This window comes from Equus przewalskii, chromosome 26, assembly GCF_037783145.1.
Source record: "Equus przewalskii isolate Varuska chromosome 26, EquPr2, whole genome shotgun sequence".
NCBI lineage: Eukaryota > Metazoa > Chordata > Mammalia > Perissodactyla > Equidae > Equus > Equus przewalskii.
In genome coordinates this window covers 17,682,783-17,702,181 of record NC_091856.1, presented here as the reverse complement: position 1 = coordinate 17,702,181, position 19,399 = coordinate 17,682,783, and the positions used below count along the sequence as shown (strand labels likewise).

The window sequence follows — 19,399 nt, the reverse complement described above, 5'->3', positions numbered from 1 at the left end:
TTCCTGAAGTCCTTGTTGTCTTGTTAGTTGTGTTACCGAACTTGAGGTGAGTTCGCTCACCCGTTGTGCAGCAAGCCAATCTCTGACACCGGGTGTGGTGGAAGAAAGTAGGAATTTTATTTTTGCACAGTGCTGAGCAAGGAGAGAGGGCAGCTAACGCTGAAATCCCAAACTCCCCGAAAAGCTAAAAGGAAGGGTTTTTATTTGGGGTTTTAGGTAGGGGAGGGGGAGCATATGGCCTTGCTGGTTGGAGCTTTCCCACCAGCCTGTCTTCAGCCTTGAGACACTTGCAGAGAGGAGGGAGCCTGTGACCTTGCTGGTCAGCAGCTTTCCCACCAGCCTGTGTCTCTTTGCGGCGAGGAGATGATCCAGGTGCTTGTCCTTGATGGTGTCTGTCTCCATGGAGGATAGTGGATTCTGGAGCCAGGAAGCCAGAAAGTAAGCAGGGAATGAGTGTTTTGGTTTTAACCCCATATATGCTGGGTTTAATGTGGGGAAACTGATATCAGGGTCGGTATCAGTTGTAGACCAAAAAACACTCTCTGCTCCCAGAGGGCACTCTTAGGTCCTTGCCATGCCACTCCCTCCATAGCTCTGCCCACCCTTGGAATTTCTGACTTTAGGAAGGATCCACTTCCTTCTAAGGAAACACCTCATTGGGTCAGGCTCACCCAGGATCATCTTCTTTTTTATGATCTCGAAATCAACTGCTTTGGGATCTAATCATGGGAGTGATATCCCATCAAATCACAGCTTCCTCCTGCACTGAAAGAGAGGTGTACATCTCACAGAGGTGTGTACATTGCATCAAGGTGTAACACCAGGGGGTAGAGATAATGGTGGTCATATTAGAATTCTGCTTATCACAATATTTATAACACTTTGCTAGGCCCTAGAGTTGATGCCAGAAGACTAGGCAAAGCACTGTTGGGATTGTTTGAGAATAAATGGGAACCATATCACTGTGATTTGTTGCCACCCCCCAAAAAAAAGTTAGAAAAAAATTCAGTAATAGGATGGGGAGACTAGGCAGAAACTGTCCCGAGATTAGGGGGCCTAGGGAGTCTTTCTCATGAGTTCAGTGAAGAAGCACTGAGAATTGTATTGAGACGAACGATTGAGAGGACCAGGAAAGCAGGTGCAACCACTGCTGACTGAGGGATAACTAGTTCATTCCTCCTAAGTGAAATGTGCAAAATGGAGTATGTTTGACTCTGGACAAAGGAACAACGTATTTGGGACAACTTCACTAGCCTTCTGCCCCATGGTAAATTCCAGCAGGGCGAACAAATGCTATGTCTACCTGAGTCTCCACTCTTTCTGCATTACGCAGCATAGTACAGCAACCTAGTCTGCACATATTAAAAGGTCAACAAATAATTGTTAAATGAATGACGTTGAGGCATGAAATCGTGCATTGAGAAATTATTTCTGCTCCAATTCTTAATTATTTGGCTGAAATAACTCCGTCAAACCCGGGTTCGCACTGAGGGGTGATGTGTTCCTTTAACACGTGGCTTCATTTTTTTCTTATTGTTCGTATATCATAAATGAAAAGACATCACATATTTCAAAGATTAGCGTTCTCTCCCTATAAAAACAATGATATCTGCCCGATCGGGCATTTCCCCCTTTCTCCTTCCAATTTCTCTTATTATCCTGGCTGTCTGGAGTCCGCGCTGGGCATTTCGATTCCCGGCCGCTGTCTGCACTGCCTGATTCGGAAAAGCAACTCTGAATTCCATATTCAGGTGGTGCAAGCTCTGAGCGCCGGGGGTGGGGTGTCAGGCACAGCGAGGCACTCTGCAGGAGGTAACCGAGCCCACTTTCCGCCCGCTCGCATCTTACCACTCCAGGACTCTCGGAAGAACCCCCAGCGCACCCGCCTCCGAGTCCGCCGCGAGCCCGGGGTCCCTTCCGTACGGCAGAGCCTGGGTCAAGATGGCCGCGCCCTGGGCCGTTCCCAGGGGCGCCGCCATCACAGCTGCCGGACCGGCTGGGGCCGCGCTCCGGGTGGCCGCCATGTCGGCCGCCGGCTGCGATCCGATGCTGACAAAGCTGGAGATCGAGGACCTGAGGAAGAGTGCGGGAACGGCCGACGAGGTCGGGTGTCCACCGGAGATGGCCGTGTCGGAGCCCGGGGGCAGCGCGGCGGTGAGTGCGAAGATGGAGCGGGCGCAGTCGGGTGTCAGAGATGGTCTAATTGGGGGTCAGTGATTGGAGGGTTACTGTATTCTCTGAAGATAAGTGATTTGGAAATTGTTGGAGGCGATGCGGAAGGGCCTTTTGTGAGGTTAGTGTTCTGAGGCATCTGTGGGCTGAGGGATGATGAGGGGATGGTTTGTGGCGTCAGTGAGTGCTACAGGTTAAGGAAATCAGTGTTTTGAGGGATCTGCGGTGACAGTCAGGAGGGAGGAGAGTCTGGCAGTCACTGAAAGGTCAGGCTTTGAAAGGCTTGGCGGATCGGAAATTGAGGGCTTTGTAGTGTGTTAGAGATTGGAGACGTCATTGGGGGTCGGCAATTTGGGATGTCTGTGGGAGCCAGTAATTATGGGTGCCCGTGGTGGTTAGAGACGGGATTGTCGCTGTCAGTGTGCAGAGGTACGTGCGAGGAGTTCAGATAGGAGTTTATTGCAACAGTTAAAGAGAACAGATGATGATGTTTTAGAATAGGGTTGTAGCAGTGAAATGAAAAGAAATCAGTTTAATAATACATATGGAAATGAGCAAAATAGGACTTACTGATGAATTGATATGGAACAAGAGGGAAGAGAAGAATCAAGATTTACATCTAGACTTTTGGCCGGAGGAACTAGATGGTGATTCCATTTTCTGAGAAAGGGTTAGGTTGGAGAAGATGAGATTTGGTAGATGGAAATGGCAGCCAGGGTGGATGACAGTGGTTCTGTTTTGGCCATGTCAAGATTCCCATTACACATTCAAGTAGAGATGTTGAGAGCCATTAGATATATGAATGTAGAACTTAAGATGTCTGGGCTAGAGAATTCATATTTGAAAGGAATCAGCATAGAGATGGTATTTAAGGCCATAAGACTGGATGAGATCACCTAAGGAGAGAAGGTAGATAGGGAAGAGACGGGGGCCAAAGACAGAGTTCTAGATCACTCTGACATTTAGAGGTCTGGTAGAAGACAAAAGAAAAGAGAAAAAAAAAGGACAATGAGGGATAGCCGCTGAGGTAGGAGGAAACCTGTGTAAATGTGGTGTCAAAGAAGCATAGAGGGGCCGGCCCGGTGGCGCAGCGGTTAAGTGCGCACGTTCTGCTTTGGCGACCCGGGGTTCGCTGGCCCGGATCCCGGATGGACCATGGCATGCTGTGGTAGGCGTCCCACATATAAAGTAGACGAAGATGGGCATGGATGTTAACTCAGGGCCAGTGTTCCTCAAAAAAACAGAAAAAAAAAGCATAGAGAAAAAAGCTTTTCAAGATAATGGGAGCAGCCAGTTGTGTCACGTGCTCTTGTGAATCCCAGAAATATGATTATAGAGAATTTGACTTTGGCAAGATGTAGTTCAATGGTTATTTCAATGGACTAGAGCTCTTTTAGTGGAGTAACAGGGGTAAAATCTTGTTGGGATTAGTCGAAAGAATTGGAGGTAATGAAGTAGAGACAGCAAGTATAGACAACACTTACCAAGAGTTTTGCTGGTAAAGGGAGCAGAGAAATGGACATTGGATGGGACATGAGATAAAGAGAGAGTTTTCTTCAGATGAGTGATATTAAGGCAACTTTGTCAGTGGGAATGATCCAGCAGAAAGGGAGAAATAGGTGGTACAAAAGAGAAAGGTTAATTGCAGGGGTGAAGACCTTGAGAAGGCAGTTGGGGATGGGATCCAGAGCACAAGTGGAGAAACTGGCTTTAGGTAAGAGAAGGGACATTTCCATCTCAACAGAAAGGAAGACAGATGATATAGGTTTGGTAACAGTTTGGTGAATTGGTGGTATCAAGGCAAGGCAGTTCTTGTCCATTTGCATTTATTTTCTCTTTGATGTATAAGGCAAGTTCATCAGCTGAGAGTGGGAAATGAATAGATGTTGGAGAGTTCAGAGAGAAAAAGGAGAATATTTGGAATAATCATCTTGGAAAGAAGAATAGGATGCTGACAATATTGGATGCCCACTTGAGACACATTATAAATTTGAAGTGAATCCAGTCAGCACAGTTGTTTGATTTTTCTCTTGCGATGTTCAGCTGCAAAGTTGCAGGGAGAGATTAAGACAAGAGTTGGGTTTGACCAAGGTGAGACTTTGCTAGGTGAGTACAATGGAGAAGAGGGGTAAGGAAGATAAAGCGGTTTTCAATGGAGTGTGTATGGTGCTAGAACAGTGAATCCAAACAAAACAGAAGAAAAGTAAGGCTATAAGGCAGTAGAAGATTATGAAAAAGTGGTTAAGATCAATGGATCAGAGGGCTCAATGAGTTTGGAGAATTATTAGAATGGAAGTATTAGAGAAAGTGAGCTGGCAGGAAAGGAAATAATGGTTAGAGGGTAGAATGTTTGAAGTAGAGATTTTGGAGGTGGTAAATTGATGGCAAGGGCTAAGGAATGGATGGATATGAATAGGTGGCTGAGTTTGAGTGGAAGAAAAGATTGTTGGAGTCAGGAAAGAGAGAGGCCAGGGTGTTAAATGGCTCTTCTACATTGACACAGAGATAGTGCAGGAGCTGTGGTGAAGAGGAAGCTGGTGCTAAAGTTTTCAGTGAATAAGGCAGAATGGCTGTGCAGAAAAGTTAACATAACAGGCCTGAAACTACTGTCCTTAAAAAGCCCTGCTTGCAAGCTTGGCTTTTGGCTGGCATCTTAGAACTCAGATTTCAGGAGGGTTCCTCCATTCCCACAACTGATAAAAGTGGCTCCCTGTGCCTAAACTATGTAAACAATGTGGTTCATGCTGAACACCTGCTTTCCTTCTAGGACTCTTGGATTTTTGTATGGGCAGAAGGTACCCACATGAACAGCCCCTCAGAAAAACCTTAGCCACTGAGTCTCTAATGAGCTTCCCTGGTAAACAACATTTAACAAGTGTTATCACAACTCATTTCTGGAGGAATTCAGTATGTCCTGTGACTCCACTGGGAGAGGACTCTTGGATACTTGTACCTGATTTCCTCTGGACTTCACCCTCTGCACCTTTGCCCTTCACTGATTTTGCTTTGTATCCTTTCGCTGTAATAAATCATAGCTATTGGTACAACTAGCTGCCGAGTCCTGTGAGTCCTTCTAGGGATTCGTCAAACCAGAGGGCTCATGGGTTACAGTCTGGTGACACTATAAACAAGCTATGGATTTTGAAGGATCCAAGAGAAATGGTTGAAAGTAACCATTTACCTCATCTTCATGCCCTGAGGCACATGGATTATGCGGGGAGACAAACAGCTTCCACTGGGGAGTGCTGTAAGGGAGCAGGATCCTCAGGAGAAAGGTAGATTTTGGTTAAAGCAAGCAGGTGAAGGGAATGGTTAAAGAGGTTGAGGGTGTAGAGGAGTTTGCTGGCAGTGGTTAGGATTTCTGTAAAAGCCACTGTTTGAGAGTCCTGTTGGAGTCAGTGACTGGGGATTGATAAAATAAGGGATTTGGGTTACGCGGGAGGTAGAAATCGATGTGTTCTGTGGGTATCAATAGTTGAGGAATTTGTGGGAATATGTATTTGGAGTGTCTGTGGGGGCAAGTGATTGGAGAGATCTATTGCTGTTAGTGATTGGGAGGTTTGTTGAGATCAGCCATTTTGGAATTATAGGCTCAGTGATTGGGAGGGCAGTGACAATCAATGATGGGGGTTATTAGGAGTCAGTAACTGGATGTTTGTGAGGTTAGAGATTGGTGACATATGCAATTAATTGATTGGTGTTGTGTGGAAGGAAGGGGTTATCTTTAAATGTTACAAAACATGTGTGAATGTATAATTTTCCCATAGCTGTATCATTCTCCTCTCACTTGCCTAGTAAGAGGAAAACTTTAACATGCTTCAATTTCTCCCCTATCCCCAACCCCTACCAGTTATATTCCTGCTTATTTTTCTTTCATCATACATCTTGATTTTAAGGATACTTTTATAGCAATTGCACAGGAACATTATCAAGTTATTTAGATATAGCTAGACATTTTACTGGTTTTACTATTCATAGCTCTCTCTTGTATATTATTCTTTCCCAATCTTAAAATCTTGATTATGATCCAATTGTCCTTCTTTTAAAAATCATTCCTTTTCTTCCTCTCCCCACCCCCCAGTGTCTCCCTGCCTCTCTCCTCCTCTTTATTTTTAAAGTACATAGGTAATATACTTTCTGCATCCTTATATACCTAAAATACCTTACTTTCTTCCAAACATAAATGATTTTTTGACTGGTTATAAAATCAAGGGTCTCAATTCTTCTACCTCAGAACTCTAAAACGCTAGTCCATAGTCTTCTGTTATAGAAGAAAAGATAAAGATGATTCTGTTTCTTTCTTTCTTTGTTTATTTTTTGGTTACTTGTCTTTTTGATATTTGTATGATTTTTTTTTCATCCTCTTGAATAAACAAATTCACAGTAGGGACTGTCTTAGTCAGTTTGGGCTGCTACAGCTAAGTACCATAAACTGAGTGGCTTATAAACCACAGAAATTTATTTCTGACAGTTCTAGAGGCTGGAAGTCTGAGATCAGGGTGCCAGCTTGGTCAGATTCTGGTGAGACCCTCTTCCAGGTTGCAGACTTCTTGTTGTATCCTCACTTGTCAGAAAGAGCAGAGAGAGGAAACAAGCTCTCTGTTGATTCTGATAAGGGCACTAATCTCATTCATGAAGACTCCACCCTCATGACATCATTTAATCTAATTACCTCCCAAAGGCCCTATCTCCTAATATGATCACACTGAAGGAGAGAGTTTCAACATATGAATTTTGGGACGACACAAACATTCAGTCCCTAACGGGGACATTTCTTAATATGACTTTTGTTTCTCAAAAAAGACAATGCAAAATTGGGTAGAGAATAGGTATCCTATACAATATCATGATCAACAGTGAATGGTCAAGGTAAGAAGAAGTCATTAATATCCTGTCCAAATCACTCACTAATATGGATAACATTAGACTGAATAGGAATATGTTATTACAGGGATCAGTAACATTCAAAGATGTGACTATGGCCTTTACCCAGAAGGAATGGGAGCAACTGGATCCTGCTCAGAGGAACCTGTACAAGGATGTGATGCTGGAGAACTACAGCAGCCTTGCTTCAATGGGTAAGGACCGTTCCTTCATAATTCAAAATGTGTCCACTGTGATACCTTCTCTCTGAAGTCTGGATTTTTATAGATCAAAGAGTTTTAGTCCCTTTTGGGTACTAGACAGGATACTTGTGCCCCTGCCTCAACAAAGGAAGTTCTACTCAGATGAGGCACATGGGCATCTGTATTATGAAATTTCGGAAACCATGTATTTCTTATCCTTTTAAGGCTCTAAAGCTCAAATGTTAGGGCTTTATTTCTGGGATGGCTGTTGTTATACATCAATTTCTGCCCTTTCTCATGAGCAGGGTATCAAGCTGCCAAACCGGACATGATCTCCAAGTTGGAAAAAGGAGAAGAGCCATGGTTGGGGAAGGGGAAAAGACCCAGTCAAGGTGGTCCGAGTGAAATAGCAAGACCCAAGCAAATAGGAGCCCATGGAAGTAAGTTCCTAGTTTCTTGGTGGTAACTTTGGAATTCTTCAAAGAATAATTTATTCTTACATTCTTCTTAAAGATCCCAGATCTTTCTTTCTTAACCAGAAAGTAGCAGTAGAAAAATATCAGAATCTCCTGGGGGAAGAGGAGTTTAAACTACAAAGATTCTCTAACCTTAGAGATTGTAATATCTCATCCTTCTATGAACTGGTCCACGTGAGAGATTCTCATATGAAGTTACTATAGTTGTAAGCCAGTGTTATGTATGAGACTTTGCTTCTATCACTTCTATCAGTCAGCTTAGGCTAAGTTATGCTCCAGTAAATGATGACCCCAAAATCTTAGCAGCTTACAACAGGAAAGAGTTGTTTCTTGCTCAAGCTACAGCCCTATTCCACATTATGTTGTGGACCTACAATGAAGGAGCAGTCCCTATCTGGCAAATTCTGATCTCATGGCAGAGGGAAAGAAGAGTGAGTGGAACCACATGATGACTCTCAAAATCACTGAATGGAAGTGCTGGATATCTCTTTCTGTCATTTTGTTGGTTAGAGCAGATCACCTGGTCACTCCTGAGTTCAACAGGGTATGAATGTATAATCCTTCCACAGGGAATAGTAATACAGTCTGCCACATCACTCAGGTTGTGGTGGGAAAAATGGTGAAGACCAGGCCTCTAAACCTTTGGTACAGCCCTTCAGATGCCTAACTGACCCGTCCATATACTGTCTTTCCTCATCCGTGTTCTCTACTGCTCAGCTTTCAGAAGGAGCATTGATCTCTCTTAGCTGTTCTCTGAATCCCAGCAGTGCGTTTTAAAATTATCCTCCTTTTTCCTAATATCCTCAGTTTTTCTCCCTTCCTCTACCCACACTCTGAGACCCCATGGTATCAAATTTCTCTCCTTATATATTCAGACATTCTTAGATATGTCCTCTTTCCACATCTGTTGGCATGATGCTCCTGCCCCTAATTACTTTGCATTTCTCTCCTTTCACTGTGAAATGCTCTAGACTTGTGGTTGTATACCACAGTGCATCATCATTTCCATTTTCTCCTTAACCCTTGCAGGCGAATCCCACAGAATTCATGCCTCTATCTAAATTTCTGACTTTAAAGAGACTACTGCTTACCTTCCAATGCATATTTTAATAGTTTTGATCAGCCTGAAATTCTTGCTCACCCAGCTTGACTTATACCATTTGAATCTGATCTTATCCTCTAAGTGTTTCTTTACCCTTTATTTCACCAGATTCTCTTCCTTCTCACTTTGCTGAAGTGTCCCTAAGGTTTTATCTTCTGCTATCTGTTCTTTTTTTTCCATTATATTTCCCTCAAATGAATCATCCATTATGTAAATACAAACTATTTATTCTACACTGGTGACTTCCAAGATAAATTTACCTTGTCCAGATAAATCTCCAATTCCTTTGTCTTGCACTCATATTTTAATTGCTTATAGGATAGCTCATTGTCAGTGTCAGAAATTGAAAACTCTATCTTTTTTTCTAAATTAGAGCTTCCTTTCACCTTTGTTATTTTTATCAGGGTCTACTCTGATTTAGGCCTGTCTACCATGGAGTTCTGTGAATCTTTGCTTTCTGCTTTCTCTCTTGCTATCCTCTCCTCAGTTCCTGGTTTGTTTGTTTGTTTTCCTCATTTCTCACTGACATCATCCAAATCAAGTTCGTATTATCTCATACCTAAATTGCTCCAATTCTTAGGTGGATTTGTTTAGTCGTTTTTTTTAATAACTCATCTTAGATGTTGCCACCAACCATTAATATATTCAGCTATTATTTAAGTCACTATAGTTCCCAAATTAGCAGAATGTCCACAATATCTTTTTAAGTTTCCTCTGACCCTGAATTTTCCAAGACTCCATGACTTTCTGAGACCAGAGGGAAAGTCCTTCAAATGACAAATGACAAGACCTTATGGAGTTTTTGATCTATTCATCAGTGGCTCCAGTGTTGGCTCTCTTTACTTTTTGCACTGATACTTGGTGCTACAAGTGAAAAGTAATCCTGAGTCATTTAATACATCTTTGTCATTGCTACTGTGACTCTCTTCTTGGTTCAGGTTCTTATATAGTACTTGGAGATTCTGCAAGGATGGACTGTTCTGTTCCCTCCAATGATTTTCTGGGTCTAGTGAGCTCCATACTTCAGTTTCTAAAGTTATAGTTATTTTAGCTTAAAATTCATGTTTTATTTACTGTCTCAGATTCAAGACAAGCTTACAGCTTTAATCATATGCTCTGCCAGACCCACCTCTCCCTTGGTATTACTCTGTTATTATACCAATTCACTAGTTCAGATTCTCGTCCCTTCACTCATGGTAAATTTCTCTTGTAGTGCTTTATATGTTTTTCTACTGGCCAATGTCAGTTGGAACCAGCCCAAACCATCATTATAAGAGGTTCTTATAGTGTTTCGCTACCAAGGAAAAGGTTTGAGTTTTGATCCCTTTCTTCCGAGAAGGAAATTTGCCTCCCCAGCATCCTTGGCTATTGGCAGATTCTGCTTTTGCTATGCTACATAAAAGTCTTGTTATACTCATTCTCCCAGGATGTTTGTATCACTTAAAATTTTCTAAACGAAAAAGCAGCTAGCAACTTCCCTTCTCCCTACTGTATCTGTACCATTACTATATCTATACTTACAAAACTTGATCTTCTACTCCATGGGAACTAATCTCTTAAAGTCCTCCATAGAAATAACATTATTTCTGGGGGCTAGCTCTGTGACCAAGTGGTTAAGTTCACACACTCTGCTTTGGCGGCCCAGGGTTTTGCCGGTTCAGATCCCGGGCGCGGACACAGCACTACTCTTCAAGCTGTGCTGAGGCGGCATCCCACAAAGCAGAGCCAGAAGGACCTGCAATTATAATATACAACTATGTACTGGGGGGCTTTGGGGAGAAAGAAAACAAAAAAGAAGATTGGCAATGATATTAGCTCAGGTGCCAATCTTAGAAAAAAAATAACAGTATTTCCTGGGGCCAGCCCAGTGGTGTAGTGGTTAAATTTGTGCACTCCGCTTTGGCAGCCCGGGGTTCATGGGTTCAGATCCTGGGTACGGACCTACACACCACTCATCAAGCCTGCTGTGGTAGAATCCTACCTCCAAAATAGAGGAAGATTGGCAGAGATGTTAGGTCAGAAACAATTTTCCTCAAGGCGAAAAAGGAAGATTGGCAACAGATGTTAGCTCAGGGCCAATTTTTCTCACCCAAATAATAAGTAACAGTATTTCCTGGCTGTATATTCAAATACCATAGCTCTTTTCTGTTTGATCCTAGTTTTCACTTTATCCACATAATGCTTCATTATGAACAAGGTGACTGTTCACTCTCTATATCTTTCTGAGGTTATGAGCTGAGCTTTCTGAGGTCTGAGCTCTTACATATGCTTCTCTCTTTGAGTCTTTGTGGATTCTCACCATGAAGATTTTTCTGCTTTTCCATGCACATAGTTGGAAAAGGCCACCCCAAAATTGTATTCCCAGCTCTTACGCTTTTAGGTTTTTATACATGTGATAGCCATATCTAGTTAAAAGTAGTCTTTGGGTTTCTATTCTAAATTCTTAGGCGTGAGAATATTATTGGACTACCTGGGGCTCCATGTTTACCACTGTCCAATTGGTTGTTTTCAACCAGAGGTTGGATCGTGTAGTACAAACATGGCTGCCCACATCTGTGAGTGGGGGTGGTGGTCTCGGGGAAGGGAAGCCTGCATTGAGAAGATACGTTAAAATGTATAATTGTGTAATGTGTGGAGGAAAGAATGTGAACAATTACTTAGAGCTGGGAATAAGCTTAAAATTTATTACAGGCAATTAGTAGAATGACCTAGCAGAAACAAAGGTGTGCTCCACAGCAAATTGTTGGAAAACAAGTATGTGTGTACACTGTAAATCCAAATGGTGTAAAGCTGTTTGTCAATCTCATTACTGTGAATTTCATCATATGGTAAAAGCATCAGGGAACTCAGAGAAACTGCAGTTTTTTTAGTACAAGAATGTCATTATATTGATCATGGGTGGCAGCAGTGCAACACCCTTTCCTGCTTATTCCCTCAGTCACCTATAAGCTGTTCTGTACTCCTTGATGGACTTACCTTATTCTTTCTATTTTGGCTCTTTGGGGTGCAATAACAAAAATTTACTTGAGCTAGCCTAAGTAAATAGAGGAATTTATTATGAGGCCGTGGGTATATCTCTTGTAACCTAAGGGTAGATACTTCAGTCAGACCTTACCAGGGATTAGTACCAGGAACTGGGAAGCCATTAGGAATTAGGATTGTGCAAATGGTCTCTTTGAGGACACATGATCTTACATCTCTGCTTCTCTGTGTATATATGCTTCATTCTTCATACTGATTAACTTTCTGTTGAACACAGGGAAAAAAGGCTTCACTAGTACTTGTCTAATAGAATTTTTTAAATTTAAGCATCCAGTGGAGACTAACTAGAGTCTAAATTTTTAGAGGAAGACTCTTGTTGGACATCTTGGCTTTTGCCAGATGTCTCCATCTGTGACTGTGGAGAGTTGGATTAATACGGTGCAGGCTGTAGGAGCCAAGTACTATGGGTTGATTGTCAGTCATCAAAGCTGTGCACCTTGGGCTAAGGAGAGACCTCAAAAAATGTCATCTACAATCAAAAGCTCTTTGAACTTCATCTGTTCTGTCTTCTCTGCTCGTGTTATTTCATCTTCTATCCCAGGTTGCAAAGTCATATTAATAAATAGCCAAAGCTTTTTCTAATCACTGTTATCAATTTTCTTTTCTTGTTTTTTACTATGGCACTTTCGCCCTCAAGTGTAAGAGAATAGGGACATTTGTGCTTGATAGGTCATTCATTTTGGGATACTAGGCTTGAATAAAGATTCAACCCCACAACAGGGCATTTCTTTATGAATTGTATTCCAAATACAAGAGTGCAAAGATTCACAAGAATGTCTCATTGAATTCCGTTTTAGAAGTCCAGCAAGATGATGACCAGCTAGAGAATCACCAGGAATCTCAAAACAAACTCCTTAGGGAAGTTGCATTTAAGAAAAGAACTCTGACTAAGAAGAAAGGCCATGAATGTAGTTCATTGGGGGAAAAAAATGTGAGTACAAAACATCCTCCTTCAAAAAAAAAGCTTCTTAAATTTGAGTCACATGGTAAAAGTTTGAAACAGAATTTAGATTTACCTGATCATAGAAGAAACTATGTAAAAAAGAAACCTGATGTAGCTAAAGAGCAGAGGAAATCATTCAGCCATAGCTTATCTGATACAAAGAAAGAAAAAAATCAAACTGGAAAGAAACATGAGAAATTATCCAACCAAAACCCTTCTAATAAGCATGACAAAACTCAAACTGGTAAGAAACGTGAGAAATTAGTTCATTCCATACACAGCTCTTCCCATACTAAATGGGACAAAATTCAAACTGGAGAGAAACATGAGAAATCATCCAGCCATAGTTTATCTCCTACTAAGCATGAAAAAACCCAAGCTAAAGTGAAACCCTATGAATGTAATCAGTGTGGGAAGGTTCTCAGCCATAAACAAGGACTCGTTGACCATCAGAGAATTCATACTGGGGAGAAACCGTATGAATGTAATGAATGTGGGATAGCTTTTAGCCAAAAGTCACACCTTGTTGTACATCAGAGAACTCACACTGGAGAAAAACCATATGAATGTATTCAGTGTGGCAAAGCCCACAGTCATAAACATGCCCTCACTGACCATCTAAGAGTTCATACTGGGGAAAAGCCCTATGAATGTACTGAATGTGGGAAAACCTTCAGACACAGTTCAAACCTTATTCAACATGTGAGATCTCATACAGGTGAGAAGCCCTATGAATGTAAGGAATGTGGAAAATCCTTTAGGTATAATTCATCTCTTACTGAACATGTGAGAACTCATACAGGCGAAATACCATATGAATGTAATGAATGTGGAAAAGCCTTTAAGTATAGCTCATCTCTTACTAAACATATGAAAATTCATACAGGTGAAAAACCCTTTGAATGCAATGAATGTGGGAAAGCTTTCAACAAGAAGTCACACCTCATTATACATCAAAGAACTCATACTAAGGAGAAACCCTATAAATGTAATGAATGTGGAAAAGCCTTTGGACATAGCTCATCTCTTACTTACCACATGAGAACTCATACAGGTGAAAGTCCCTTTGAATGTAATCAATGTGGGAAGGCCTTCAAACAAATTGAAGGCCTTACTCAACATCAGAGAATTCATACTGGGGAGAAACCCTATGAATGCATTGAATGTGGGAAAGCCTTTAGCCAAAAGTCACACCTCATTGTACATGAGAGAACTCATACTGGGGAGAAACCCTATGAATGTAACGAATGTGGAAAAGCCTTCAATGCAAAGTCACAACTTGTTATACATCAAAGATCCCACACTGGAGAGAAACCCTATGAATGTAATGAATGTGGGAAAGCCTTCAAACAAAATGCATCCCTTACCAAACATGTGAAAACTCATTTAGAAGTGAAATCTCCTGAATGAAATGGATGTGGGAAATCTTTTGAATGAACTGAAGGTTGTATTTTACCTTAGAAGTCTTCTGAATTTCAAGAATGTTAGAAGGCCTTTAATAAGAAGTTCCAGCACGTTACACATGAGAGAATTTGAAAGTGAAGCTTCACATAGAAGCAATAGATGGAGAATTTAAACTTGATACCAAACCTTCTATGGAAAATATTGTTTTCTAAATCTCAATTATTATAAATGATGTATGTGTTCAGATTGAAATATAAAGCTTTTAAAATTGTTAATAAGTTGAATAATCAGAGCAATAGAGAAAACAAATTACATATGCTAAGAATTCCTGAGTTGCTTGAGTGTTGTGTACTTAAGCACCACACATGAGAACTGAATTTGCATATCTGCTTATTGCCATATATAAATGTGTGTGGCCATTGGTATGGGTCTCATCTTTGATATTATCACCCAGCTCTTTCTTAATGTCTCTGTTAGCTTCTGCATCAGTAGAAAACTTTAAAAAAGAGTTATTATTGGTGCCAGTCCCATGGCCAAGTGGTTGGGTTCATGCGCTCTGCTGTGGTGGCCCAGGGTTTCGTTGGTTGGAATCCTGGGCGTGGACATGGCACTGCTCATCAAGCCACGCTGAGGTGGCATCCCACATGCCACAACTGGAAGGACCCACAACTAAGAATATGCAACTATGTACCCGGGGGGCTTTGGCAAGAAAAAGGAAAAAAAATAAAAAACAAAACACAGATGTATTATTTAAAAAAAAAGAGTTAGTATTTACGTAAAAAATGTTAACACAAAGCTAAGAGAAAATGAAAGAAAGCAGCTGAAGATACACAGGTACTGGTAGGGAATGATGTGCGAGATAAATTGTTAGGTGAAAAAAGCAGGTTGCTGAACTGTGTATATAGTATGTTCCTACTTGTGTACAAAATGGTGTATGTGTTTGACTATCTTATTCTGTCTGTGTATATGTATGTATGTATGTGTGTATGTATGTGTGTAGATATATATATGTATATAAATATTTGTATGTGAATAGACTTGGTTTGAATAAATACAGAAGGAATTTAATAGTGGTTGCCATTGGGCACAGGAGTACAGGAATAGGGTCTAGGATTGGAAATAGACCAACTTTTTATTGTATACTGTTTCAGTTTTTTTATCATGTACATATATTATTGTCACAAGTAAAATTCTTTTAATATGCATAATTCAACACTAATTAAAATTTTCACTGAGCCCACTCCATGATGTTGTTTGACAAAGTAGAAGTTTCTGTGCCTATTCATGAATGATGATGAATCTGAGGATATGGTATTAAACTTGATACTGAATTCACAGAGACTTCTCCTATCCAGCACAAGTTCTTTCATTGAAATAATAAAATATAGTTGTAAATAATGAATTACAACTATAACTATAACTCAGCAGTGTTTGCCCTTTTTTGAAAGACTGAAAATGAATTGTGATTGAAGGTGAGTGAAAGTGATTTTCTGAAAAATCATCCCATTTTGTCTCCTATTCAAAGCACTTATACACAAACACCTCATTCTGGGATTTCAAATGTATTGCTACAAATGCCACTACTCCTTGTTCTTGCCCAATTAGCAGACATTGTTAATAAATCTCTGCAGTCTTTCTGAGTGAATCTAGACTTGTCCTCAGAATCATTCTTAAGTATGCATTCTGGAAGGTATTATGAATCCATTTGGGCTTGCACAGGAGACCTATTTTCTGCTGCATACCAAGATTTTTTTTACTCATGAGTCATAGATAAAAAATACAGCTGAACTGTTTTAAAATTTAAGTTGTTATGCTAAAAACAATGATGTTAAGGACAGAAGTGGTTTTCTAATATAAAGTAATAATAATATTTGGCATGTATGTCACCTTTTACATTTTTCACAGCACATTGACTACATTACTTCATTTGTTCCTCAGAACAAACATATGAGTCAATAAGCAAGACTTGCCTAGTCATCAGCAATTCTGCTCAATAAATATTTCACCTAAATATTAGTCTAGCATAATGATGGGCCTTCAACAAATACATAATTCAATGCCATCCTTGCAAATATTTCCCATTCAAGTTCCTTCCTTCCTGACCTCCTCATTTCAGAGAATTAAAAGGTATAAATATTGAGAATGGAATTTGTGTGTGTGTGTGCATGTGTTGAAGGATCAACTCATGGATATTATGACCTCATTTCCAAATAAATTATTTACATTCAGAGGAAGAAAATGCAATGTGAAAGCCATTTCCACTAGTAATTTATTACCAAGTGGAAATCTTGCACTGTGCACAGAATGAATCATCATTGTCTGGAACTATAGATAATCTGCACTTTTTAGAAGGATAAAACAATTGCAGGCTATGGCTAGGTTAAATTTACAACACCTCTTGGAGAACCCATAACAGTACCATACATGGACAGTCAGGAATATAGTTATTACTGAACAGTAGAAATGAATGCTGAAAGCCATCCTGTGCAGTAAACAATGAATTAAAGTTAGCATCAATGAATGAAGAAATGATGTCTAAAAGTGATCAGAGGTGAACAATAAAAGACAACAGACATAGAGAGGTGAGTCTAAATCAATGATACCCAAACGTTAGCATGCATCACAATTGCCTGGAGGGCTTGTTAAAACACAGACTTTAGAAATGGGCCCCACCCACAGAGTTTCTGATTTCAGTCAGTCTGTGGTGGGGCCTGAGAATTTGAATTTTTAATATGTTCTCAGAGAATGCTGCTGCTGCTGCTCTGTGGACCACACTTTGAGAGTTACTGATTTATATCATTGTTTAAGTAAAATTTTAAAATAGTTTTAAATGTTTCTGAGATATTTCTTTAATATAAGGAAGATAAAGGGACATATACCATAAAGTAAATGGTTAACAGCTTTTAAACATTTATTTATTCAAGTAATATTCATCATCTCCTATATGCTGGGCACTATTCTAAGTCCTAGAGATACAGTAGTCAACAAAACAAGAAGGAAAAAAACCTTGCCATACAGTTTAATTCTAGAGTGGCAGACAGACAATAAACAAATAAGTAATTAAAATACAGAGTATGACTGATGGTGATAAGTGGTACAGCAAAACACAAAGCAGGGAAGGGGAATGGAAGTGTAGAGGAACGCGGTTTTATATGGTCATGGTGGTGGTGAAGTAAGCTCAAGCTCACTTAGATGGTGACACAAGCAGACTTGAAGAGAGTGAGGGAGAAAGTCATGTATAATATACGAGGGAAGAGCATTCCAGGCATACATCTTTTAGAATCTAAGGGTGTGGGAAAAGAGAGAAAGATGCTGAACTCCTCTGAGATAATGAAGAAGAAAAATAGGAAATTTTAAAAATTAAATCAAGATTTAAAAAGTACTAGGTTTGCAAGAGAGGCAGAAATCAAGATCTCTCATACATCGCTTTTGGTCATCAAGGTTGTACAACGTATTAAAATGTATATCTGACAGTCTATATCAAAGCCTTAAAATGTCTCCCATCATACTTCCAGTAATTTAGTCTGTGATGCATAATCAATGTGTACTACAATATTTGTCATAGAACACAGAGAAGTTGGATATAAGATAAATTGCTAGTTAATTGATTAAATAAAGCATGATACCCTCATAGAATGGAATACTATGACATTCAAAGTCATGTTTTCAAATTATAGTTAAGAAGACACAAATGGTGATCACGTATTATTCTCAGTTAGGACTGATGCATCTCTAGGCATCAATTAAGTGATCAACTAATGAAGAAAAGCAAAGTTTTTCACAAAATCTCGCTGCTAGCAGACTTTAGCTAACATCTTGACTAGAAATGAGTCACATGACTATTTTAAGAGAGCCTTAAAAACTTGGGATCTTTGGCTTCTTAACCTTCATAATAAGGAAGGAAGGACAAGGGCATTAGAAAATGGGTGTCGAGCCAAACAATCTATAACATCTGAAATAATAATTAAGTAAAAAACATCAGGTTACAAAGTGATACATACATTAAGATCTTAATTTAAAAATATTTATCATGTTTATACACACAAATACATGTGCTGGAAAATGCATAATATTGCCATCATTATGTGACAGCGGTTCTTTCAGGATTGTACGAGTAAGTTTTATGTTTTTCTAAGTAATTTTTATATTTTCATGAATTAATTTTATTTTGTTATAATGGGTCTCCATTTTCGGTATGGCCAAGTAGATTCTTACTAAACCTGACCCTCCCACAGATAACAATTATAAACTCTGGACAACACACATACACACATACAACGATGACCTAAAGGTACTGGAGAGTGAACAAAAACGGATATGGAAAGGAGTTGAAACTTGAAAGAAGGGAATGGTAGGAGGTTTGATCACATTTTTATGGCTCTTAGCCTGAGGAAATACTGAAGTTGGTGTGGCAGGGGGATAATTTGATAGAAAACATGCAGTATTTTTGACATGAAAAACCATAGGACTGAGTTTAGGGGAACCACAACTCCTGGGAAGTGGAGGCAAGAATCCTAGAAGAGAGAGACTCAAAGAGGGGGCAACCCAAATTCTGTGAGTAAACTCTGCTCAAGTCTCTGGCTGACCCCAGAACCACACATGTATGTTATGGACTCCTAACCCTTCAACTAAAGACAAAAGATCTGAGCTTTCATTTGTGCTGCTGCCTCAGAGACAGAGTTTGAAGTTCAAATTCAACCATACTAATTAATTGATAAAACAAAACATTAACACTCTTCAGAGAAATATATCAGAATCCAGAATCTCCATAACTTATCATTCATGATATCTAGGATACAAGAAAAACTTACTTGACGTTCAAAGAATTGGGGAAACATGACCCCATTTCAAGAAAACAGACAACCAACCCAGAAATTGGAATAAGCAGAGGAAGATATTAATATAACTATTATAACTATGCTTAATGAAATAAAGAAAAATATGCTCACAGTGAAGGTAAGGATTTAAACCCAGCAAAGAAATAGAAACTACAAAGAAAAACCAAAAGAAAATTCTAAAACTTAAAGATATGTCTGAAATTTAAAATTCACTGGATAAGTTTACTAACAAAATGTAAAGGACAGAGGAAAAGTCACTGAACTTTTTTTTTTTTGAGGAAGATTAGCCCTGAGCTAAATGCTGCCAATCTTCCTCTTTTTGCTGAGGAAGACTGGCCCTGAGCTAACATCCATGC

General features: G+C 39.9%; 2 protein-coding genes and 1 long non-coding RNA gene across 6 annotated transcripts in view; 2 read left to right on the top strand and 1 right to left on the bottom strand.

Moving 5' to 3' along the window:
* LOC103565843 (major allergen Equ c 1) overlaps nucleotides 1–19,399 on the top strand; it is a 195,798-nt gene that overhangs the window by 117,132 nt on the left and 59,267 nt on the right. The window lies entirely within an intron of this gene.
* On the bottom strand, nucleotides 94–3,276 carry LOC103567480 (uncharacterized). Of its 2 annotated transcripts, none has more exons than XR_548713.2 (3): nucleotides 1,849–3,276; nucleotides 672–760; nucleotides 94–417 (listed from the first exon to the last, which is right to left on the bottom strand). It is a non-coding gene; the product is annotated as an uncharacterized lncRNA (long non-coding RNA). The 2 variants fall into 2 exon arrangements; XR_548712.2 differs by having other exon boundaries at nucleotides 672–765; nucleotides 1,849–1,915.
* ZFP37 (ZFP37 zinc finger protein) lies at nucleotides 1,906–15,625 on the top strand. Of its 3 annotated transcripts, none has more exons than XM_008544164.2 (4): nucleotides 1,906–2,154; nucleotides 7,124–7,250; nucleotides 7,544–7,678; nucleotides 12,656–15,625. In XM_008544164.2, exons 1-4 carry the CDS (start codon nucleotides 1,942–1,944, stop codon nucleotides 14,209–14,211), a joined length of 2,031 nt encoding a protein of 676 aa, XP_008542386.2. In that variant the 5' UTR covers nucleotides 1,906–1,941; the 3' UTR covers nucleotides 14,212–15,625. The 3 variants fall into 3 exon arrangements, with proteins under 3 accessions (XP_008542386.2, XP_070451175.1, XP_070451176.1); XM_070595074.1 differs by lacking the exon at nucleotides 1,906–2,154 and adding an exon at nucleotides 2,369–2,438; XM_070595075.1 differs by lacking the exon at nucleotides 1,906–2,154 and adding an exon at nucleotides 3,319–3,340.